This window comes from Manis javanica, chromosome 17, assembly GCF_040802235.1.
Source record: "Manis javanica isolate MJ-LG chromosome 17, MJ_LKY, whole genome shotgun sequence".
Lineage (NCBI taxonomy): Eukaryota > Metazoa > Chordata > Mammalia > Pholidota > Manidae > Manis > Manis javanica.
This window is the reverse complement of record NC_133172.1, coordinates 52301680-52327899: the sequence shown is the minus strand read 5'-3', so window position 1 is coordinate 52327899 and position 26220 is coordinate 52301680. Positions and strand designations below refer to the sequence as shown.

General features: G+C 38.6%; 1 protein-coding gene across 1 annotated transcript in view; it reads right to left on the bottom strand.

Moving 5' to 3' along the window:
- HYDIN (HYDIN axonemal central pair apparatus protein) overlaps positions 1 to 26220 on the bottom strand; it is a 361576-nt gene that overhangs the window by 207556 nt on the left and 127800 nt on the right. Inside the window, exons 12-13 of the mRNA XM_073225416.1 lie at positions 14597 to 14696; positions 112 to 230 (exon numbers count right to left, since the gene is read on the bottom strand). Coding sequence (XP_073081517.1) covers positions 112 to 230; positions 14597 to 14696 — 219 coding nt within the window. The remainder of the gene's footprint in view (positions 1 to 111; positions 231 to 14596; positions 14697 to 26220) is intronic.

Genomic DNA, 26220 nt, shown 5'->3' with positions numbered 1-26220 from the left:
GGGTGCCACCATACAAATTTTCTACCAATGAAGACACATGCACACACAGAGTAAAACAAATCAATAAAGCCAAGTACTGTTTGAGTCTCAATGAACAATTCCAGTGCTTACCTCGTAACAATGTACAGAACCAACGAAAATTTTTCCAATATCCAGCGATTCAAAATTGAAGTGAATCTTTGGTCCCATTCCTTCCCCTTTGATTCGGAGGGGCAGACGGAGCTCTCGGCCTAGAAAAACAATTCAGACTTTATGAACTGAAATGATGTCTTATTACCCCAAACTACCCACAACTTGTTACCAATGTAAGCAATTAAGATTATTGCACCACCTCTCTGCACTGGACCCAGGGAACTGCAGTTGAGCCAGTGCTGAAAATTTAGCTTATCTTTAGGAAACAGGAATATTGTTAGTTTCTCATCTTTAGGGAACAGCCTATATTGCAATTTAGGCTGGTATTTTAGCAGGAAAAGAAAACAATTAAAAAAATGTAACCCAATCACAGCAGTACTCTTAAGTTCCTTACAAAGGAAAGTAATTTCTTTAAATCAAAGAAGGGGGACAACTGAGTGATACTTCTCATAAGATGAAAGTCACCATGGGGCTTCTAGGAACATTGTTCTCATCAGGAGTCCCTAAATTTAGGAAGATCCAGTTTAAGGGGTCTGAGTCTAGTAGTCTTACCCTTACTTTGCAGAGTTTCTTTAATGGGCAGGTAATGGAATACCCTAAACAATATCCACTATTACACATCCACAAGGGACCCAGGGTAAGTAGAGAACATAAGCTTTCAAGTATTGACTGGTTTTGATCCTTTTTAAAAATGGATATAACTTCATTGGGTAATACACAATCATTTAAAAAATATTCTAAAGAAAGTAGAAATTCTCATACAGTTCCATCACCCAAAGATAACCACTATTAGTGTTTGGGTGCCTGTCCTTCATTACCTAATCATATTTAAATACTGTTCATGTAAATGAGAGCATATGCTATATACTATTTTGTAACCTGCTTTTTTCACTTAACAGTACATCTGGAACATTATTATATATCATAACCTAAAGATGAGGTAAATATTCTTATCCAGTCCCTTTTGTTGGATATTCAAGTGGTTTCCAACCTTTTACTACAACAAATTACAATGTAATTAATATTCTTGAACACAGTTATGAACAATTTTCCTGTATTTTCTTCACCTGAAAGGTATCATCCTATTGTTTCTTGCCTTTAACTGTTTTAGTCGAGAAGTCAGCTTATAGTCTTATCCTCTGACTGGATAATGAATGAAATATTTTCAAAAACTGAGTGAATAAGAACTGTCTTAATCAAATCAATAATTAAAAAATGATTCAAAGCTGAGCTTCAGTCATTGTCAGGGCTGATCCGTTTCCAGTGCCCACTTGACCGGGCCCCATCCTAAAGCCTGTGAGATTGCAAGGGCTCTTTCTCCTTGGGCTGCCCATGAGCTTTGGTGTTTTCGTCCCTAACTCTACTTAACTTTTCAGCCTCTGCAATACCCACCAAAACGGCAGTGTCACTGAGCATGAAGTGGCTGCCGAAGACTGACTGTCTTGGGTTCTTTCACCTGGATCCTGGTCCCTTAATTTTCCATTGTCCTTGTAGTTCCCTTTTACCTTCAGAATAGTCTTAAAAAAATACTGTACCTTGTTTTTCAGTTGTTTTTGGAGAGAGAGTCGATCCAAATTACCTAGCCCACCATCACTGGAAGTAATAGCCAGAGCAAATAATACACATTTGACATTTTGACAGCTACGGCCATCCTGCCCTCTAGAATGGTTGTACTAATTTGCAGACAAACATCAACAGCATTTAAGGGTTTTTCTGTCTCTCCACCTACTCCCTGGTAGGGGTGGTATCGCCATTTTCAAAAATCTTTGATGGTTTGATAGATTATCCTTAAATTTACACCAATTAAAGTTCAAGTTCTTTAGGAAAAAATATATTTTCTTTGTGTGTGACATTTTGAACATTGAAAATACTTTTGATGCACTGTTCGATTTAATTTTCAGCATTACAGAAAACAGATTGAACAACCAGGTCGTATTTCTAATTTATTATCATCGTTATAATGTCTTGTAGCATTTTATGTTCAACTGTCTTTTGTTGTTATTTAGCTTCTGCATCTTTAATGCTTTCTCCTCATTTTAAAGACAGGAATGCTTGTCTCTGTGTACCCTGTGGTGCCTGGCAACACAATGGTCATTAGGCAAGTATTACTTTGATTATAAGAATCAAGAGCAATTGTGCAAATATTTCAGATAGCTGATTCATTCAAAGGATTCCCCCAATCAATTTGATCCCTGGAAAAGAGGTCCCTCAAGGTATCAGGCATTAGTATTGAAAATACTCTAGAACATAAGTAAAACTTTGAGAGAGCCCACTCCATTATTTTAGAATTCTAATCTATTGGTAATGGTCTGTACTCCTTGGTCAAGTAAAAAGCATTTTGACAGAGATCCAACTTTCAGAATGGCAAAGAAAGAGAACTGCAAATATAGTGTGGAATAAACAGCAACCCTATTTATAGCTGTCAGGCTTAAAGCTTTCTCCATCTGTTTCCTTGACTGTCTTCCTTAATAAAAGAGAGTGAGATGTGTTGTAATAAAGCAGTGAGCCAATGTCTCATTGGACATTACTAATTACTTCAAAGGAGTTTGTCTTAATTGTAGCTAGCCACTTCCCTCACCCAGGATAGAATGGGAGTGCAAGTAACACCCAGCTTTGCATTTGCAAGAGTTAGTGTGAATTTTAGGGTTACATTACAAATGCTACTTCTCCACAACATGTGGAAGCAGGGAATTTTCTTGCCTTGGCAAAAAGCAGCAAGAGAGACAAGCTTGAAGGAACTAGAAAGCTCTAAGGACGGATTCCATATTAGAAGAGCAAAACATTAAAACGTTTTTTAAAATAAGGCAGTTTCTCTTCTATGGTTACAGTGTCTTGATTTCACACAAGAAGCAGAGAGATGTACTACAGAGCTCCTTTAACAGCCTTGAAGTCCCTGAATGCAATAGATTACAATGAATTGAGTATCAGAAAATGTAACTATTGGCTTTCAATCTATCCTAGATGTCCAATATTATACTTGAGCTCCATTTCTGTGCAGAAAGACAAGAAAAATGGTAAAAAAGTGTAAATAGGAAGGACAAACTGCCATTATGCACATCATTTAGGACTCTACCTGAGAAATCCTAAAGAAGTAATTTTTTAAAATTAATGAGACAGAGTACGATTGATGATTATCAAATCAATATACAAAAGCCAACAGCATTTCTATACACAGGAACAATCAGAAAAATTAAGATTCTATTTACAATAGCAATAAAAATATAAAGTACATAGAAATAAATCTAACAAAATATACTCAAAACCTTCAAAAAGCAAACTGCAAAACATTATTGAAAGATAACAAAGATCTAGAAAAAAGAACAAGGCTATGTTCTTGAAAAGAAGATTCAAATCATAAAGTTATCAATTTTTTTTCCAACTGATATATATCTATAATCTTAATGCTCTACTGAACAAAATGCCAGCAGGTAGAATTGGGCAGAATTTGATGGGTTGATTATAAATGTAAAATCAAAGGGGCAATAATAACCAAGACATTCCTAAAGAAGAATAAGTTGAGGGAACTTGCCCTTTCATATATTAAAATCGATTATAAATCTATTGTAATTAAAATAATGTGTTTTGGGGGCAGAAAGTACAAAATGATGAAGGAAACAATACAAAACTCAGAATAAATTTACATAAATGTTTATTTGGTTTGTGACCGAGAAGATTGAAAATTGTAAGGGAAGATGGACTCTATAGTATAAAGAACTAAACAACGGCATTCAATGGGGTCTGACGTGGCAGGCTGAGAAATGACCCCAAGATATCCACTTCCTAAATCTATGAATATTACCATATATGGCGAAAGGTGTGATTAAGGTTTTTAAGATGCAGAGGTTATCTTGGATTATTTTGATGACTATAGTTGTAAAGTTGTCTCGAAATCAGGTAGTAGTTGTCTTCCAATTTTATTCTTCTTTTCCAAAATTGTCTTAGCTATTCTAGGTTCTTTGTATTTCCATATGAATTTTAGAAATCAGCTTGCCAATTTCCACAGAAAAAGCAAGTAGGGTTTTGATTTGGATTGCAATGAATCTACGGATGAATTTGGGGGAGAAATGGCATCTTAATGGTAATGAGTTTACCCACTTATTAACAAGGTATAGTTCTCCATTTATTTAGGTCTTTAATTTCTCTTGGCAATGTTTTGTAGTTTTCAGCATACAGGTCTTACACATCTTTTGTCAAATTAATCTCTAACTATTTCACATTTCTTAATGCTATTGTGAAACTACTTTTTAAAATTTCAATTTCCTATTGTTCATTGTACAGAAATACAATGATTTCCCTCCGTATTTCTTTAGTATCCTACAACTTTGCTATACACTTGCTTTTTTAGTCTTCATTTAAAATAGATATTCTCTAGCACCATCTCCACAGATTTTGATTCAATAAAATATTGATGAAACCAAAGAATCTACATTTTCAATAAGCAGCCAGAGTGATTCTATGCAGACCCTCTAAGGATATTACCTTGAGAAATATATGAACATTGTTAATTATGTTAGCTGCAGACAACATGACAGAGTAAGCTAACTCGGTCCATCTTTCCACTTCAAATACCAAAGAAAAGCTTATTAAAAATAGGATAAATATACATTTTAAATATTTATCCAAGTCCAAAAGAAAGAAAGGAAAATGCCAGGTGCTAGAAATAAGAAGGGAACTCAGAGATTTGTAAAGTACATATAGGCCTTATAGATGAGGGGCTTCAGTTGTTAACACCCTCACAGAAACAGGTTACATGGCTTTGTTCCTATCTAGGAATGAGGAATTGAACTTAGATCTTTACATAAATCCAGGACCTTGAAAAGGATACCTCTTTCCCAAAAGGAAACGAGACAAATTCTATCTGTTGGTCTAGGGAAACAGTGATGAAGCTTGTCCTCTGCCTGGCACCCTGAATAGGGAAAGAAGCTCCTGTGAGACACCAAAGTCCTGTGTACAAGTGTGGGATCTGAGTTTACACTATGTTATAGGCGAAAGGATCAGAAGCTGACAAAACGAAAGTTATATTTTCCTTGGCAGAAGAAATGAAAAAATTGCTCTGAAGGAAAACTTTCATGATCCAGTACTCATGCTGTCTTAGTCTGTGTGCACTTCTATAACAAAAACAACACAGACCGAGTGGCTTCAACCACAAACATTTATTTCTTACAGTTTAGGAGGCTGGGACATCTAAGCTCAAGACACCGGCAGATTCAGTGTCTGGTAAGAGCCCACCTCCTGCTTCATAGATGCTGTCCTCTCACTGCTTCCTCATGAGGAAGATGGGATGAGGGATCTCTCTGGGGTTTCTCTTATAAGGGCACTAGTCCCATTCATGAGGGTTCTGCCCTCATAACCTAATCACTCCCAGAGGTCCCGTCTCCAAATACCGTCACATTGAGGATTCAATTTCAACATATGAATTTTCCACTGCACATGCTAAAGATGAGCTCACAATACAAATATTTCAAATATTCTGAAGAAACAACTGACTATGAGGAAAATCAGTGGTTACCACAACATGCAAATTAGTACCCCAAGAGTTGGAGATAATAGGTAACTCTTAAAGAAACTCAAACACAGCGTTCTTAAAATCTTTAAAGAGGTAGTGAAGAAGTAGACATCATAATAAAGGAGAAAAAAATGAAAGGAGAAAACATTAGAACTATATAGAACTTCTAAAACTGAAAAACCAAGTTGTTGAAATTAAATGCTGTATAGATGAATCCACCAAAGAATAGAAATGAAGAATTATTCAACTAGAAGAAAGATCTTAGGAAAATACCCAGAATATATCATAAAGAGACAAAGATGGAAAAAATGTAGAGAAGTTAAAAGACATGGTGCTTCCACAGTTAAGACATATATCTAAAATAATTTCCAGAAGGAGAAAATTGAGATGAGATGAAAACAACATTAAAGAGATAATTGCTGAGAATTTTCCAGAATTGATGAAAGGTTCTTAAAGTGAAGAAGTATATCAAATACCAAGGAGGTTAAATAGAGGGAAAGCCGTCACAGTGAAACGGTACAACACCAAAGCATAAAGTAATTCTTACTATTGATCTGATAGAAAAGACAGATAACCTGAAGAAATGACAATTAGACTGCAGTAGATTTCTTATATCAGAAGTTTGGTCCACATGGAGAGGCCATGGACAGGGGTTCAGGCAAACAGAACCTGAGGTGACGTCCCTGTCAACAGCCAGGATCAACTGCCAGACACATAGGTGGATGAGCTAAAAAATGGCAGTCTCTTCCTTCAAGCTTATCCAGCTGTCTCCATGTGGAGCAAAGAGTAGCTGTCCTTGCTGAATCCTGACCAAATTGCACATCTGTGAACAAAATGATGATTGCTAGTTGTTTTATGACACTAAATTTAGGGTGGGTGGTTACGTAGCAAAAGGTAAGTGGAACAAAGTGGCTTAAATTAAGGCTTTTATTCAAAACTGAAGAAAGAAAATGGCAGCAGACTCAGAGAATCCAAGAATGAACTAGTGGTTACCAAAGGGGAGGGGTGTGGGAGGGCGGATGGGGAGGGAGGGAGAAGGGGATTGAGGGGTATTATGTTTAGTACACATGGTGTGGGGGTCACGGGGAGAACAGTGTATCACAGAGAAGGGATATAGTGAATCTGTGGCATCTTACTACACTGACGGACAGTGACTGCATTGGGGTATGTGTGGGGACTTGATAATAAGGGTAAATGTAGTAACCACATTGTTTTTTCATGTAAAACCTTCATAAGAGTGTATATCAATCATACCTTAATAAAAATTTTTTTAAAAATTAGGGCTTTTATTTTGCTCACATATAAAGGGCATTGGGAAATGAGGATTTGGGGGAGGGGAGGGTTTAGGGAATTAGGGAATTGAGTGGTAAGGATGAAAACAAACATTGATCCAGTAACTACTTTGACTTCATGTTCCCAAACCATACAATTGTATTTAATGTAGCTTTTAAATAAGTTTTAACATATGGTGGGGTAGTCCCTCCACATTATTCTTGTTTTCCTGAACTTTCTAGGTAATCCTAGTCCATTTATTCCCTCCAAAAGAGCTTTGGAATCAATGCAATTAAAAAAAAACTTTATTGATTATCCCTGGGATCACATTACATTTATAGGGAGAATTGACCTATTTATGACGTTGATCTTTCTAACCAAAATCACAGGCATACCTTTCCAATTTGTTCAAGTTTCCTAAATCTTGGTATGTATATATAGATATTTATATATTATTCCCTGTATTTTTGTTTGAAATATTTGATAATAATGGAAAATGTAAACAGAGTAGCTGATCAAGAGAATAATTTATTTTCATAGGATTGAAAAAACTTTTATCATTATGAAGTTGCCGTCTGATGAGTTTTGAGGGGAAAAAACCTATAAATAGTGGAGTATGATTCATTATCCTGAAAACCCAAAAATGTTTTTAATGATTGGGTGATGCAGCTTTCTTTTTCTTATATCTCCATTCTTTAGGTCAATTAGGTTAAAAATCAAAAGCCCTAAACTGTGCTAAAAATTCAAATATTTCTCTCTTACAATGTGCAGAATGAAAATGGACAACGAGGTTTCCTTTTAATTGGGTCTGTCAAGGGAGAGGGTACCTCTGGAAGCATTTCCACCATGCCGCTTGTCTGCGTTTGGCTCTGAAGCGCCCATTGACGATGTTATCTAGCAATATATTTCACAGTTTAAATCAGCAAGTGTTGCTTCCTTTGAAGTCCCCATATGGTGATCCAAACCAAATATGTGTAGTTTCCGGTCGAGTTTTTTTTTTTAAAGGTAATCTTCATGATTAAATTAGGAATTTCTGCATTCCATCAGAAAGTCAAGATAGATGAAAGATCAGTTTCAAGACATAGATCAAACCATCAGCAAGTCTTCATAAATATCTAATGTACAGATTTAGATACTGCTAAGAAAATATGAAAATTTTAAATGAAGAAAAAAATTTCATATTCAGATTAAATGAAAAGATTTTAATGATGTTATATTTGCTGTATTCAGGTCACTCCCCTGCTTAGAGGTTTTCTGTGATGCTGCACTGCATTCAGGATGAGGCCCAAAGTCCTTACTCTGCCAGTCGAGCTAGCCTCCCATCAACTGGATTCTTCATGTTACCCACCCCAGCCTCCAGCTTCATTTCCGGCCCCCACTTCTCTCCTCCCAAATCTCTCTCTTCTCTCTGTCTCTGTCTGTCTCCCCAGCAGCCTTATCCTAGGAATTTGTGATTCTTAGCCATTTCTACTCTTGTGATATATTTTCACCAAGCGTTTCCCTGCTTGATATGCCCAACTCCCACCTCTTTTATTTTTATTCGTTTTACTTGACTAACAAATACTTCAAGGGTCACTTTCTCTAAGGAGCCTCCTTTGAAAACCCCAAGACTGAACTGTGTGCCCTGTATTCTCTGCTACCATTCATTCATTCACTACATAGCGCTGCAATATAATTGTTGGCTTGTGTGTCAGTTTCCTCCATTCATTTCTATGCTTTCTGAGGGCAGAAACTGTGGCTTTGTGTATCTTTGGACTGCTGGTGCTTAGATATAAAAGCTTCAAACGAGAGAAAACATTGCAATTGGAGATGTGGGTTAAATTTCATACATCCCAAGAGGCCTCCCGTAGCCAATGGCACTGGCCTTCCTGCTGTTTCCTATCTCTGACCATATATATTTACATGATGGAACACTATACAACAATGAAAAGGAGATAGAACTAGAATTAAAAGCAACAACATAGATGAGGCATGCAGATTGATTCAAACTATATACAATTCAAAAAGTAGTACAAAATTGTATAGTTTAGGTATAGATAGAGAGAAAAATGGTGAGAGCAAGGAAATAAAGATGATAAAGGATGGAATGGTGATTATCTCCTGGGATGGTTAGGTTGAGAGGAGTGTGATTAGGAAGAAATACACAGGGTGCTCCTTGGGGCTGGAAATATCCTATTACTGATCTTAGTAGCACTTACATAACATTTTTAAAATAATTATTTGTTATAATGTATACATGTGCATTAGTTCCCCATTGCTACTACAACAAATTACCACAAACAGTGGTTTAATGTACAAATTTATTATCTTAAAAGTTATGGGGATCAGCAGTATAAAATGGGCTCACTGGGCTAAAATCAAGAGGTTGGCAGGGCTTGCCCTTCTGGAAGGTCTAGGGAAAACCCCGTTTTCTTGTCTTCTCCAGTTTCTAGAGGCTTCCCAGATTCCTTGGCCCTTCCAACTTTCGAGCTAAAAATGGCTGGTCCAGTCCTTCTCACGTCATACCGCTTTCACTCTGAGACTGACATTTTTGCCTCCCCTGTCAGCATTTAAGGACCTTCTGATTATTATGAGCCATTCATATAATCTAGGTAATCTGCCTACCTTAAATTCAGCCCATTAGTACATAAATTCCATTTTCTACCTTAATTTCCTGTTGTAATATAATGTATTCACAGTAACATAGTCACAGAGTCTGGAGATTTGGACATGGACATCTTTGAGGGCCATTATCCTGCCTATCACAGCAAGTTTTATATACATTTATGAACTATGTTCTATTTCTTGGTGATAAAAGGTTAAAAATTAAATTATGGCATGTAAATACAAACAATTACAAAAGACTATGACAAAGAATGATACTTTTTATTTAGTGTAATGGAATAACCACAAGAAATATTTAAAAAACAATGTTAGAACCACTGTGTAAGGTATGTTATCATTTATGTAAAAAGGTGAGGGGGAAGTGAATCTATGTGCATTTGCTTCTATATGCTCAAAGTATATAGGAAAGCAAAAGCAAAGCAAAACAAATGAAACAAAGGAAGGGGCTTTTCTATCTGCCGAAAGAGTATTTGTTAGTGACCTAAAACCAGGAGGTTTTACCAACTCTGAAGATAATAGTAAGGAATCATCACCAGCCCTTGTAAAGATACAAAGAATTACATGGAATTTACAGGGAAGATAATATGGAATTACCATGTAAACAAAACACTTCTCTGGCAAGCATGTCTTTTAATAAACTGCTAACAAAATAAAGAAGAATGTCATGCAGATGGAAAATTATACTGTTCAGTTTACCCAGGATGTGAATTCTCTGGCAGAATACAGAATTACAAATGAAACAATAGATAAATACAACGAGTTATGCAATGTTTGGGAACCTCCTGGAGAGCAGCCAACCCCCTGGAATATGGCCAAGCACGACATCCCAGGGGCGTCAGAGATGGGAGGGACGTCCCACCACCTGTGGCCCAGGGGGCCACTGGAGCATTTTTCAGCCTGTGTCTGATACCAGCATTTCTTCCAGGCCCATTAAGAAGTCTGGGGTAAATGATGCTGGTGTGAAGTATGGAAATAGATGTACGTCAATCCAGAAACTCCTAGTCTATTCTGCATTCATATTGGAGTTGTCCTGAGAATCCACAATCATGAGCAAGGAAGAGACCAGATCAAACTAGGATTCATTCACTCATTCATTCATTTAAAAAATGTATTTGCTTGTTCATTTAATCAATATTTATTGATTTGACTTTATCTTCCTGGTGTTAACAGCATTAAAACAGAGAGTATGACTTCAATATATAAATTTTTAAAACAGGCAAAAACCAGACTATGTTGCTTACAGATCAATACATAGGCAGTAAAATTATGCATGAAAACAAAAATATGGCTATCATTAAAGTCAAGGTGATGGTTACATCCAGGGTGAGGGAAACATCATCAGGAAGGGACCCACACCTGGCTGTAGGTGCAGGGTGGCACAGTTTTGGGTTAGGCAACTCATCCTTCTGCACCATTCTTAGACTGCCTGACCCCTTTATACACAAAGAAAAGTGATTGCATAGACACAGACTGAAAACATGCTGAGTATAGTACAAGAGGGAATTTTTGCACTTGAAGATATTAATGATTGTGCACTCTATTACTCTGCCCCCAAGTTTAAAATAACCATCACAGCCATATTCTTGGAAGACCTAGACACTAGATAGCAGAGATAAGCAGCATTAGCTACCCTGAAAATTAAACCCATTTGCTTATTTTTCTATACAAATGTACAACCATGGGCTAGAAGACATTGGAAGGAAGCCTACAAATTCTTGATACTTGCTACCCTGGAATTTTTTGACTAATATCAGTATTCCTCTGGGCATCTTTATTTAATAATTTTGAATGGCATTTAATGCCATTTATTACTCAGTTTGATGATTAAAATCTTGTTCTTTGACAACAGATGATCAATCCTATAGGTCTAACATTGGGCTGTAAGATTTCCAAAAGGATAAAATGAAAAAAAATGGAGGAAAGTATGTTAAAAGACAATAAAATAGAATATCCCAGAGCTGAAGTGACACATGAGTAATAGATTCAATTGGTTCATAGAAAGCTAGGAGAATGACAGAAAAACTCACTCCTGGAACCAGCTTCATGACCTTTCAGATCCCAAGTACAGAAAGGAAAACCCTAGAAAATATTGAGAGAGAAATAATAAGCTAACTATAAAGGAATAAGAATTATGTGACCTTCAGATTTCTGGATTTTTACAGTACAGTTGGCACAATGTCTTCCTGTATTGAGGACTTAAAAGATACTTAAAAGTACAAAGTATGTCTGTGCATCCATTACTCAAACTTCTGAGGAGAAATTATTCTGAATGTAGAATTCTATACTCAGCTAAACTATCCAGTGTGTATGGAGGCAGAATAAGACATTATCAGGCATTCAAGGATCAAAGTTTCCCTTCTATATACCCTTTCTGAAGAAGTTACTTGAACAAAGTGATAGTGCAAAGATACGATGGAACATACATGGGAAAAAAAATATTTAAAAATTCCTGGATAACTACTGTGCAGGAGGTGACTCATCTGAATTTGAATAAGAAGTTGGTGGGCTCTGAGAAAAATATCTTCAAGAAGAAGAGCATGAATTCTAAAATTAGATAGGCATGAAGAAATGAGAAATTCAAAAACTCAGGAAGAAAAAACCCAAAAGTGTACAGAAGAGTCAAATTAAATTATGAAGTAAGCCAAAATGAGGCATAACTGTGAGAAACTGATAGACAGTAAAGAAAGAGAATCAACTTGATATAGATCTTATTGACAGTTTTGAGTGATGAAAGGTCAGAACACTCAACCAACAGAGGACAGAATGTAATTCCAGAATATAATTTGGCCCTCTAGCATATAAAAATTTATATAGACAAAATAGAAAACTTACATTGGTTATCAATCATGATAATATAAAAGAACAACTCACAAAAGATGGGAGGAAGAAATAGTGTGGAATGATGGTAGACAGGTTAGGGGTCCCAATATCCCTATATGTCAAAAGATATTGTAGGATTGATGGGACAAAAATATGTAGTTTCAAGTATATTATTTAAGGCTATAAATAAAAGATAAAATAAAATAAATATAATTTTAAACATTGGTTTGCCAGGGGTTGAGCTGGAGGGGTATGAGGGAAGTTTATGGGATGATGGAGATATTCTATATTTTTATTTTGGTGGTGGTTACATGACTGCTGAGGTTTGTCAAAGTTCACAGAACTGTGTAACACAAAAGGGTAAATTTCGTTGTGTTTAAGTTATAATTCAATAAGGCCAGGAAGGGGATTAGGAGATATAAGTGAACTAAATCCTCATCTTTCATATTGAGGACTTAAAAGATAATTTGTGAAGTTGATAAATCAACAAATAGCAAACACGAGTATAAAATTAGCAAAGAAAATTACCACCACAAGAGACAGCTAAAAGTGTGTCTTGGAAGTAATACTGGAGAAATAGACTACTATTTAGCTTTATAATCTATGTGCATGTTTTACTTATTTACGGGCATCATTTTTTTAAAAATTCTGAGTCATTTGTAAAATACAGAAGTTTCCAGAGTAGTACAAAGTATGTCTGTGCATCCATTACTCAATGATCTCCTTTAGAGCAAAGATGTCATGTGTCAGATGTCACAGATGTCATGTCTTTCAGTCTCCCTCAACCTGGAACAGTTCTCCAATCTTTTCTTGACTTTCATGAACTTTATGTTTTTGCTGATTACAGGCTGGCAATTTTTTTTTTTTGTCAATTTTGGTTAGTCTGATGACTCCTCATGATTAGGATCCAAGGTATTTTGGATCCAATTAGGTATTTTGCCCTAATACCATTGAAGATATGCTGTGTTCTCATTACATCCTAGAGGGTTGTCCATGAGGTTGATTTGCTCTGTTACTGCTGGTATTAACAAAGATAATATCTACCAGGCCTTTTCACTATAAAATTAGTTGTCTCCTCTTTCTAATTAATATCTGAAAAGGGTATTTTGAGACCACATAAAATCCTGTTCCACACCCTGCTTTCACCCATTAGTTTTAAGATCCACTGATGCTTTTTACCTGAAATGGTTGTTACTTTGAGTGTCGAATGGTAAGTTTTTATTAAGTGGATTCATAGATTCCTATGTATTCAACTGATTATAACCTATTAGTGTCATTATTTATCTTGATTTTCAACTTGTTCCAAATTTGGTCACTGGGAGTCCCTTTGCTGGCTTCTGTGTCATTTAACATATCCCGGTCATTCTTTGAGCATTTCCTTACTTCCCAGCACAAAAGGATGATTCAGGCTTATCTTGTTCTTCCACTGCCTCAGTCCTGGAATCAGCCAATTCTCTAAGGTCCCTCTTAGTGGAGGGTGGGATTTAGAAACCAGGCATTGGCTACAGGTGTACTTTTAGGCTTTCAAAGTGGCCAGGATCTCTCAATGAACATAGCTAGGAAATATGTACATGTATGTACACAAACATATACACATGCTTACACATATTACACATATATTTATTTCTATATCGATGCATATCAACAACCATGAGTTCATAATGATAACTCCATTTCCATTCTAGTGCCAAAGGGCATATCTAGCCTTCCTCCTTTTCCTATTTGCATATCCCTCCTCCAAGGATGAAAAAATACTGCCTCTTGTTATCTTCCAGATATTTACTTTTTTGCCTAATTCTTCAATCTGTATTCCAACTCCTGATGTCACCAGGTTGCCTCCCTACTTGCATGCCCTTCTCGTGGCTTCTGGCCACTGCCCAGCCCACTGCCTAGCTTCCTTCCCTTGGCATGCATTATATGGATAAAATTTTAAAAGAGCAAAATTAAGTAGCCAACTACTATAGAAAGAATAAAAAATTAAATTTTTCTCAAGTAATATTCATACTTCTCTAAAAATCAAGGGGAAGCCCAGATCCAGTTTCCCATCCTCCCGCTGCACCACACGGATAATGTGCTTCAAAGTCTGATCTGTTTTAGAAAGAAGTGAGTTCATAGCTTGACTCCATTATTCCTCTATTGATGTACAGTGCCTATAGCCTGAACATGCACACACACACACACACACACACACACACTCAGGCACCCCACTTTATGCTCTGGGCACCTGGGAATCTGAGTTGACCACACAGAGCAAGTCTTTACCTGAAATGTCACAGTAAACTGTCTGTTGGTAGAGCTTGGCTTCCAGGGGGTTAAAGTACACAGTTATTTTAGCCGATGAGTTGGGCCAGACATCACCTTCCTGAAAAACATGAAGGAACCATGAAAAACAACGTGATGAAGGGAAGGCACTGCTTTTTATGCTGTTATTATAACTCCAGGAAATTTGAAGGAAATATTTTCACAATGAACAAAAGAAAGCACCATGTTACCCAACAGAGAGTAAATTTATGCTACTTATTAAGAGGTGGTGTAAGTTGGATATAAGCTTCCAAGATAATTTCAGTGAATCCATGAATACATAATTAGTGAATAAAGGAAAATAGTATGTTTGGAGCATTTTTTAAAGTTTGTGTATTCAATGAACATTCATTGTATGCCAATGTGTGCCCAGCACCAGGCTTCAGAGATGAATAAAGGTGTGGTCTGCGTCTGCATGGAGCTCACATCTTAGAGGAATGATAAATATGTATGTAGATATTTTATAATGTACATGATAAGTGCTATACTTTATTCATATAAGATTCAGATGGGCTAACTTACTTGATGTATGGACCACATTCCTAACTTTGAGATAACAACACAAGTAAATACTCTTACTCTGTGAAAAAAATAGCAGAACAGTGACGAGATAAAACCCTGGTTCTAATCCAGTATGATATTTCTTGCTTTAATTTAAACCACCCAAATAATGTAATAATGAAACTGAGTTTTGAAATTATAATGCAACATGCCACATATCAGAATCTTCTTGAGGTATTCTTTGAAAGATACTTCTGTATAAACCATGTAACCTGGGGCCTCTTGATTAACTAGCCAAAGCTGTAAAAGGCGATGCTAATAGCACTAGCCTCAAAGGATTTCTAAGGTCTGACCAAGTCACCCAGAGCAAATGCTTTGCCCACGCTCAGTTCGTAGTAAGAGCTCAGACAATAACTTTACTATGATTGATGTTATTTTTGTGCTATTTGGATAGACTAAGATGAAAGTATTGAAAAAATCAGGGAGGAAGTACGTGTTTTCCTAGGGTTTTTCTAAATAGGGCCAAATAGGGGTTAAGTGATAAAACACCCAAAAATCTAGAAATGATCCCACCAGCTAAATAGAAATCTAAGGAAAGATACTCAGTAAGTAATTAGGCCCTTCAATGCATATTCTATTTCCAGTCTGGCTAGAAATGAACATAGTGCTAGAATAAAGAGATGAGTGGAGAACAAAATGATTTAAAATGCAGACATCAAACACGAGGGAGAAATAGAGAACTAGAGCCAATTTGGGTTTATATTTGAAGGGAAGAATCTGATCAGTGTATTTCTCAGGCAGTGTCCCCTGACTTCGGACTGTGAAGGGCACAGAGCCTCCAAGAAGCAGCAGTGAGGGCTGTGGTGTCACGGGGGTGCTGGGAGTGCTCACACCACAGGGCTGTGGCTAGAAGGACGGCTCCGTGAGGGTGGTACTGTTTTATCCTCAGCACCTAAATCAGAGGCTGTGCAGAGTCGGTGCTGAACATACGTGTTGAATCAGTCCTATCTGCTCAGTTTGCACACTGAGTAGTTCTTGGCAAATTCCTGTTCATCTTTGCAGCCTGTTTCTGCCATTTTCTCCTCAACTGGAACCACAAAAGACATACATGTTCACAGCTGACAGGGGCCTTTGAGGTCATGCAGGAAATAGGGAAGTTCTAAGAACTTGCACTTATTTAGGGATGTCACACATTATGGCTGCTCTTGAAGTCATTATTTATTAGCCTTGTTCTGACTAGACACTGGCTCAAACAGGGTGGCTTGATAAAAATTTCTCCCAATGCATTTCTCAAGAGCTGCAAATATACTAGTGCTGACTTTGTCTTCCAAGCAACCTCCTGTGAGTCACCTTCTCTGGTACTTGAACCTATACGTATTCAGGGCATGCCCGTGTTTTTGCAAACTTTGAAGTATCTGTTTCTTTTGATAAATGGCAAGTACCTGGCCCCTTTTGATTTATGGGGGTTTTAGTGAAATGGGTGCTAGGAACACTCAAGGCTGGAACAGGCAGTGAGGCCAGGCAGGAGGGGAGGCTCATCTGTTCACTGGTGCACCGGCGGGTACTCCATCTCAGAACTGAAGACCAGGGCTTCCTCCTAACCTAAGAGACACATGTAGCCCCCTCAGGGGTTTACACTCTATTTTGTTTGGGGATATAGAATGGACACAGCTATGCTAGAGAAGTCTCATCAGAATGGTACCAAGTGGCCCCAAAAAGGAGACGCTGGAAATCAGATAAGCTCAGTACATGTGGGCATAGTCAAGGCTTGTGGTGGGCCAGAACACTTTCAAAAGCATTATCCCAGCAAGAGAACCCAGGTCCACAAGCATACAAGGCAACACACTTAAGTTCTATACCGGGAGCGCTCCTGAACACCCCGTCAGCAAAGAAGCCTGATTATCAGAACTGGTGGGTTGGAAAATAATGGCAAGACACACTCCAGAGAGGCGACCAGAACCTCCGCAGGGGAGGGAGTGCTGATGTCGGGATGTGGCCCAGGAGAGGGTCTGACAGGGTGCTCCCTGGACGCTGAGACACCCTGCTGCTTGGTGAGGGAATCTGAGTCGACAGGGCTCCGCCTGAGCGAACGGGCCTGCGGGCTCTGTGCTCTTATCCTGGCGGCAGCTGTTCGTTGTGCCTGTGACATCTGCAGATGTCCCTGGCAGATAAGTCGAGGACAAATCCCATTCTAAAACCCTCTTCTGGGCGTGCAGCAGGTAATGTGCACCAAGAGGGCTGTGTGTGCATCTGTGAAAACAGAGGTCTGGTCATTCAGCTTCCTCTCCCAGAGGGATACTTTCAATATTAGGTCATGTGAAGGAGTTAGGAACATGTAGGACACTTTTATTTTTCAGTTGGGAATTAATAAAAGTTAAAGAATTTCTATTTATTTATAGCAAAACCTCAGTATAGTACTTCATAGCAGATCAGAGAGAATAACCTCCAGAAATAGGCAATCTGCCTAAAAAGACCCCACTTTACAACTGGGTATTTCTGTCTGGCAAAAACACGGGCACACCCTGAATATGTATAGGTTCAAGTACCAGAGAAGGTGACTCACAGGAGGTTGTTTGGAAGACAAAGTCAGCACTAGTATTTGTAGCTTTTGAGAAATGCACTGGGAGAAATCTTTATCAAGCCACCCTGTTTGAGCCAGTGTCTAGTCAGAACAAGGTTAATGAATAATGACTTCAAGAGTAGCTATAATGTGTGATGAATTCCTCCAAAATGGGCATGTTCTTGACATAAACAAATATTTCAGCTATCTTGTATTTAAGGAAATTATTCTCTTGGAAAATAAAAACATCTCTTAAAGTCAAATTTCTATCAATCAATAAGAAAAAAAACAGCACTGATGAAAAGCTATAATATGCTTCGTTACCCACATTTGCTCTTCTAGAACTTTCTAGATCAATAAGAGAAATCACGGCTGTCTTTATCATCACATGGGGCAAACAGAAGTTGTCTCAAAGAGAAAGAGGAAAAAAAATAGAAGCTAAGATTTTGAAGGTAAACTATGCTAATTATCACTGAGAGAAAAGATCACATTGACACATGACAGGCAAAGAGATTTTTCTACTCCGTTATATCTCCTGCCACAAGAAAAACTGGATTCAGTAAAGTTTTGATCCTCAAAATAATGACCAGAAAAGTTTCTAAGAGAAGGGAGTCTAAGATTAGGCCAGCTGTCAGAGTCAGTTTCACAAAAGGTATGTTCTATCTTGGGTAAGATATTCCAGGCCATTTACAGTGAAAATTCCACTGGGGTTTTATAGAGCTGAGGTGGTTGTGTGCGATGTTCATGCTTTTCTCTAGAGGGAAGAGATGTGTGTCTCTTCCAGCAAGGAAGGGGGTTAACTTATTTAATGAGCCACAAGGAACCCTGCTGTTTCTACACTTCCCTAGGCCTCTCTCCACCTACCTACACTGGTTCTCCAACAGTGAATATGCCAGCGCAATTGGAAAAGGTTTGCCTGAGCACAAAGATCTGAAAGGAGGTCTAAGAATGGGAAAACCATACTGACGGAAGAGCTGTGACTTGTCAAGGACGGTCTGCTCTCAGCAGATCCCTGTCCTCCTTTCTGGTGTCCATTTCCAAGGAGTCAGCTCCCGCATGTTTGCAACGTGACTCATGGCTAATGGTACAAAAAGTGGAAGGGGTTTGCAGTAAAAAGCTAGAACTTTCCTCTTTGGTAGCCATCTGGGCTTCCACCCAACCTGGTTCTGCCGAGTTTATGTGCTGTGTAGATGTGGGCTAAATAAAGTAAAGTAAATTTGAGCTGTGCTCTCAAAGTCTGAATTGCTGAAGAGCATGTTTTCTGTAGGCTTAGGTGACGACAAAGCATGGTTTACTATTACTTACATTGTAATAAAGACACTATCAAGTTTCTCTCCCTTTTCAAGGCTTAGTTAAGTTAGGTTAAAGCTTCCCTAGGGAAACTGGATGAAGTTTTCTTTGATAGAAAAGACACCTGCTATCAGAAGCAGAAACGTTTTCCCTGCTCACTGATGTCAGCCAATCAATTAGGACCAGTTTGGGCAAAAACCTTTAAATTCCCAGACCTTTCTTTTTGAGAAAACATCGAGTGTTCAACATTCAGGAACTGCTGCATCTTAAAAGCGTGACCTGGGCCAGCAGTACCTGAGATCAGAAACAAGGCCGGCACATCTGTGCTGTGATTTCTCAGAGGACCTCCCAGACAACCATGGAAATCGAAAGCTTAATTCTCTCTTTTTGCCCTGTGATGCACTTCTGCCTCTCAGTGCTCAGAATTGTGGCTTTTGTCTTTGAATCTCTCTCAATCAGGGTACCCAAGAGACATAAGCAGAGGATATAACAGAATGAGACTGTCAAAATTCTAAACAGCCAGAGTCCGTCTAGTAAAATAGGATATTATATTTCTAAAAGTGGTCAATTCCACTTGCTTTTCTGGAAGGCACAAAACATGCATAATGACTCAATTTTGCAATGGTTTCCAAAGTGGAAAAAAGCTAGATTGAAGCAAGTGGCTTGAGAAATGATCAATATTCTACAGAACCCAGTACCTTCCCTAGGTAGGGAGTTGATGGAAAAATTTAGGCCAGTTGCATTAATATTCTAAGACATTATCAAAATAATTGACATGAGGAACTTGACATAAATAGTAGTAATACAGCACATTTTAATGACTAGAATAACAATTACAGTTACTATTGAAATATCAATAAATTACCAAGTAAAGCTAAAAAAAACCCTTCCAGACCTCTGAGCTGTGTCTGCCCAGGACTGCCTTCCCTGGGATCACTCTGGGCCCTTGCCTAGCACCTTCCTCCACCAGGGAACACGTCTGAGCTCTCTCAAAATTCCCTCCTCTGTATTCTGCAAACGTAATCAGTACCCAAGACACCCAGCATAACTCCTCCAGGTTTGGACAGATCTTATGGCAACATTATGTAATGAGCATGATGAGAAGAAAGCGAGCCAGGACAATGGAACTAACCAATGGCCAAGTGGTAAACAGATGATAGACAGAGTAAGAACTTGCAGGTCTAGAACGGTGGTCAATCATTCTTCAGCACTGAGTTAAACTATTTCTCATGTGATCATATTAATAAAATTTGATTGAGTTCAAACCCATCACCACCTCTGGGCATTGCAGGGACAGTGACTGATCTCTGGATCTTGAATCTACTTGCTCTAAATTGACAGAGCCTCCAGAATGGGAACAGTGCTCCCATAAAACCTCAATATGCAGAAAACTCAGTAGGGGCTAAAACTAACCTTGGTTTTAGCTGGTGCATTTGAAGAACTAAGATCTGAGAAAATAAGCATATTGTTTATTTCCTTTCAGACCCTAAGTTAACAAGCTTTTCTCCTTTTAAAGTTTACCTCTTTTGAAGATAATGCCCTTCCTCAGGAGACATAGGCTGAAGAGGCCATCAGAAAGCAAGGTGCTCTCTAAGGCCCCGAATCAACCTTTCGATTTTTTTTTTATGAACAGGATATCAATTAGAGATCAATTTTTAGATCGATAGGTGACTCTGTGGTTTTAATCTCTGCTTCTACTGTGAACTCAACTAACATGGAGATGCTAATTAAAAGGAATCACACCATAATAAAAAACTAATTGCTGCTGCTTAGCCCAGCTGTAAGAAATTAAATGGTGGCCATTTGGCCTAACCGATCTGATACACGGGCAAGATTCAGAAGAGACCTGCTGTAGAAAATGGTGATGAATCAACCACAAGAGGGTAGGAAGACATGTAAGATCGGCAGATGAGCTCTCGGCGGGCTGGTTCTCCTCCCGCCATCCTGCTCTGGGAATTCCCAGCCTCGCCTCTCTTTGCAGGGTCTCTAAAGGTGAGCGTCTTGGGGGCTGTCTTGGATCTTCTGTGGTTTTCCTTCTTCACCCTGCTCTTAGAACTTCCATCTGCTTTTCATGCCTTAAGTGAAGACCTCTATGGGATACTCACAATTTTTGCCTCCATTCCTGATTGCCTTCCCCCAAATTTAGGATTTACTGCATTTTCAAAACTTTTTGGACGTCTATTGCTATCTCAAATTCAACATGTTTGCAACAAAAACCATCACCATTAACTGATTTCCATTTCTTTCTCCCTTCCTCCCTTCTTCCCTTCCTCCATTGGCACTGTGGTAGGCCTGGGCACTGAGGAGTATGAGACACTCTGAACTTAGAGCTCTGAGTCTTTTCCTAAATTGGAGAATCAAAACTTATTAACTGAAAAGGATCAAAGTGTCCTACCCCCAAATCCTTACTTTGCATACAGAATATCCTTATTTTGTGAATCCAAGAAAGATCAAAGGGCCTGTTTAAGGTCACATTTGCTATCAGCAAAGTTAGGAGTTAAACCCAGGACTCCCGATTTGCTAATTTCTACTAAAGTCACATAGTTCTCCCAGCCACTCTAGTTCAGATATAAGGAGACACATGATGCCTCAGCACATCTCAACATCATGACCTGTCTTTCTTCTGAACATCTCACACACGCCATTTCGTTTGCTTTCCACCATCAGCAGGCTGACCATCCAGGTCAGCGTCACCCTCACAAGTCAACCTGAACTTGCCTGCAGAGATGTTCAGCCCCCCTGACTCTTTCTGCACTAGCGTGGTCCCCTGCCTAGGCTGCCCCTCCCTCCAACCCTCTTCCCACCCTCCTCCAATTTGATCCACACAGGGCTACTAGGGTAATATTTCTAAAATGCCTTGAACACATCATGCTGATGCTCTGAGCTCTGCAGTGAGTCTCAGACACCCTCAGTTTACAATGTAGGAACAGGGGTCTGTGGTCATAGGGAAATTCTGCTTGCTTTCTACCACTTGGAGAAGCAGCTTCTCTTGGGCCAGTATTCCCCAAACTTATTTGACCACAAAACTTTCTTTTTGCAAGGAACACATATTACTACCTCTCAGATCCAGTGTTTGCAGGAACACAGTGCGGGCAACAACAGCCTGTAGACTGCAGTGCAGCAGGTTGGCCAGGCAATCCAGATTTTTTCCACTCTCTTGCCAATCTTATTTCTTCTATTTTCTATGACTTGCCTGCTCTATTAAAACTGGTCTATTCATTGTTATTTAATATGCCAGGAACCTATAGTTTCTCTTTATTTTTATAATTTCTCCAACTGGAGACATTCTCCTTCTCCCTCTCCACTTAATTAGATTTCACCCTTTCTCCAAAATTCAGTTCAGATCTCATCACTTGTAAACCCTTGCCCAACTCTGTCATCCAAGACTACCACAACATTTATTTACCTGTATCAGAAAACCAAAATCTCAACAGTGGAAAAACCCATAGTTCCCATTTGGGTCAAGAAACTAATGAAATGGCAGAATTTTCCCATCAAATACCTTCAAAAAGTAATTTACAAGGTAAGATTATATTATACTCACAAGAACTGTATTTCTATAAAACTATCGGGATCTTTAGAGAAAAAAATGAGATTTAATATCCATAAATAATTCATTGCAACAGACACTGAGTTCTGCTGTTTTAACTAGAATGACTTTAGGAAGGTACTAGGAACGTTTTGTGCCTTCCTTTCCATTTTATAAAAATTGTCAGGAACTAGGTACAGAAAAGATGAAATCATTACAGATTCCATAACCACCACCTATACTCTAAGTGAATATTATCTCCTTCCTGTTTCTGTTAATTTTTTTCATACAATATAAACAAAATTAATTGCATTTGTTTAAAGGTCCTATTTCTATGTATTGCTATTTTTAAAAATCTTTTTCTTCCTAGTGGTGAAAAGATGCCTTGTGATAAGAATGCCCAGTTCAGTTCCTATCTAGAATACAAAAGTAATCAGACTAAATGCTATATTTTAACACACATACATCTCCGTCAAGAAGCTTTGGGTTAAGGAGGAAAGTGTAAGGGGAAGAAAACTTGAGGAAACCCTAGGCTTTCTATTTCTGAACCAGAAAGACTCACCTGCGGGCCTCCCACCTCCTCCTGACCACCAGTATTTGCCATTTCCAGAGCCATCCACTCCCAGAAGACTGTGAGAATCAGGACAGTAGTCATCAGCCTGAGTCTCCAGTACCACCGGGGAAGAATCTTGCACTGTCAACACTTGACCTTGCCAGCATGTCCAAGATTGCCATGACTGACACCTCAGCCACTTGCTTACTTACACTTGTAATGCCATCCTGACCTTTTCAACACTATTAGACTTGACCTATTTTCACATGTACCTGACCTGTCCTGCCAAAACTGCATGCTCACCTTGATTTAACATTTTGCTAGTCTAACTGATCACATCTGAAGCTCCCTTTGCTGAACAGAGCCCTGGACAATTTCCTAATGGGAGAGAAGATTCAGCCTCAAACCACATCTACAACCTTATTTTTCTCCGTAAACTCTTTTTTTAAAAAATTATTTTGGTATCATTAATCTACAATTACCTGAGGAACATTATGCTTACTAGACTCCCCCAGTCACCAAGTCCCTCCCACATACCCCATTATAGTCACTATCAGTGTAGTAAGATGCTATCGAATCTCTACTTGTCTTCTCTGTGTTGTACAGCCCTCCCCATGTCCCCCTCTACATTATGTCTCCTAATAGTAATGCCCCCTCTTTTTTTCCCCTTCTCCCTCCCTTCCCACCCATCCTCCCTAGTCCCTTTCCCTTTGGTAACTGTTAGTCCATTCTTGGGTTCTGTGAGTCTGCTGCTATTTTGCTCCTTCAATTTTTTTCTTTGTTCTTATACTCCCCAGATGAGTGAAATCATTTGGTACTTGTCTTTTTCTACCTGGCTTATTTCACTGAGCATAATCGCCTCTAGCTCCATCCATGTTGTTGCAAATGGTAGGATTTGTTTTCTTCCTGTGGCTGAATGATATTCTGTTGTGTATATGTACCACATCTTCTTTATCCATTCATCTACTGATGGACACTTAGGTTGCTTCCATTTCTTGACTATTGTAAATAGTGCTGCGATAAACATAGGGGTGCATATGTCTTTTTCAAACTGGGTTGCTGCATTCTTAGGATAAATTCCTAGAAGTGGGATTCCGGGGTCAAATGGTATTTCTATTTTGAGTATTTTGAGGAAACTTCATACTGCTTTCCACAATGGTTGAACTAATTTACATTCCCACCAGCAGTGTAGGAGGGTTCCCCTTTCTCCACAACCTCACCAACATTTGTTGTTGTTTGTCTTTTGAATGGTGGCCATCCTTACTGGTGTGAGGTGATATCTCACTGTGGTTTTAATTTGCATTTCTCTGATGACTAGCGATGTGGAGCATCTTTTCATGGGCCTGTTGGCCATCTGAATTTCTTCTTTGGAGAACTGTCTGTTCAGATCCTCTGCCCATTTTTTAATTGGATTATTTTCTTTTTTTTGTTGAGGTGCATGAGCTCTTTATATATGTTGGATGTCAACCCTTCATTGGATCTGTTATTTATGAATCTATTCTCCTAGGATGAATTTTTGGTCTATGGGTGGTGTCCTTTGCTGTACAGAAGCTTTTCAGCTTGACATAGTCCCACTTGTTCATTTGTGCTTTTGTTTCTGTTGCCTGGGGACATATGTTCATGAAGAAGTTGCTCATGTTTGATGGGGACTGCCTTTGTCTTCTCACATGTCTGAATGCAGAATGGGAAAGCACCCTCCTCCATGTCTGAATACAGTATGGGAAAGCACCAGCTTGAGAACAACTGGTGCAGTCCTTGGACATTATCTGCCCACTGAAGCATATCTTATCTTCGAAAACAAGCCAAGTAGCCTCACTCTGAAAACAGTGAGACGTTGAGGAGGTGGGAAAACACCACCCCTGCTTACTGGGAAGACTTAAAGAAAATAAACAAGGTGCTCTGGCCTGTCCCCACTGAGAAGGGAAAGAGGAGCATAGCACTTGGCTGAGGTCCGAGAAAGGCAGTATAAAAATAAAGGTGCTGTGCCACATCGGGGCTGCAGCCATTGTCTGTCTGTCTGTGTTGTCTGTGTTTTTTCTTCTCTCATTTCACTCAAAGAAAACATGCAGCACACAACAATGTTTATGTCCAAGAGATTTTTGCCTATGTTTTTTTTCTAAGAGTTCTATGGTTTCATGACATACAGTCAGGTCTTTGATCCATTTCGAATTTACTTTTGTGTATGGGGATAGACAATGATCCAGTTTCATTCTCCTGCATGTAGCTGTCTAGTTTTACCAACACCAGCTGTTGAAGAGGCTGTCATTTCCCCATTGTATGTCCATGGCTCCTTTATCAAATATTAATTGACCATATATGTTTGGGTTAATGTCTAGAGTCTCTAATCTGTTCCACTGGTCTGTGGGTCTGTTCTTGTGCCAGTACCAAATTGTCTTGATTACTATGGCTTTGTAGTAGAGCTTGAAGCTGGGGAGTGAGATCCCCCCCCCCACTTTATTCTCCTTTCTCAGGATTGCTTTGGCTATTCGGGGTCTTTGGTGTTTCCATATGAATTTTTGAACTTTTTGTTCCAGTTCGTTGAAGAATGTTGCTGGTAATTTGATAGGGATTGCATCAAATCTGTATATTGCTTTGGGCAAGATAGCCATTTTGACTATATTAATTCTTCCTAGCCAAGAGCATGAGATGAGTTTCCATTTGTTAGTGTCCTCTTTAATTTCTCTTAAGAGTTTCTTGTAGTTTTCAGGGTATAGGCCTTTCACTTAGGTTTATTCCTAGGTATTTTATTCTTTTTGATGCAATTCTAAATGGAATTGTTTTCCTGATTTCTCTTTCTGCTAGGTTAGTGTATAGGAAAGCAACAGATTTCTGTGTATAATTTTTTATCCTGCAACTTTGCTGAATTCTGATATTAGTTCTAGTAGTTTTGGTGTGAAGTCTTCAGTGTTTTTTATGTACAATATCATGTCATCTGCAAATAGTGACAGTTTGACTTCTTCTTTACCAATCTGAATTCCTTGTATTTCTTTGTTTTGTCTAATTGACATGGCTAGGACCTCCAGTACTATTATGTTGAATAACAGTGGGGAAAGTGGGCATCTCTGTCTTGTTCCCAATCTTAGAGGAAAAGCTTTCAGCTTCTTGCTGTTCAGTATAATGTTGGCTGTGGGTTTATCATATATAGCCTTTAT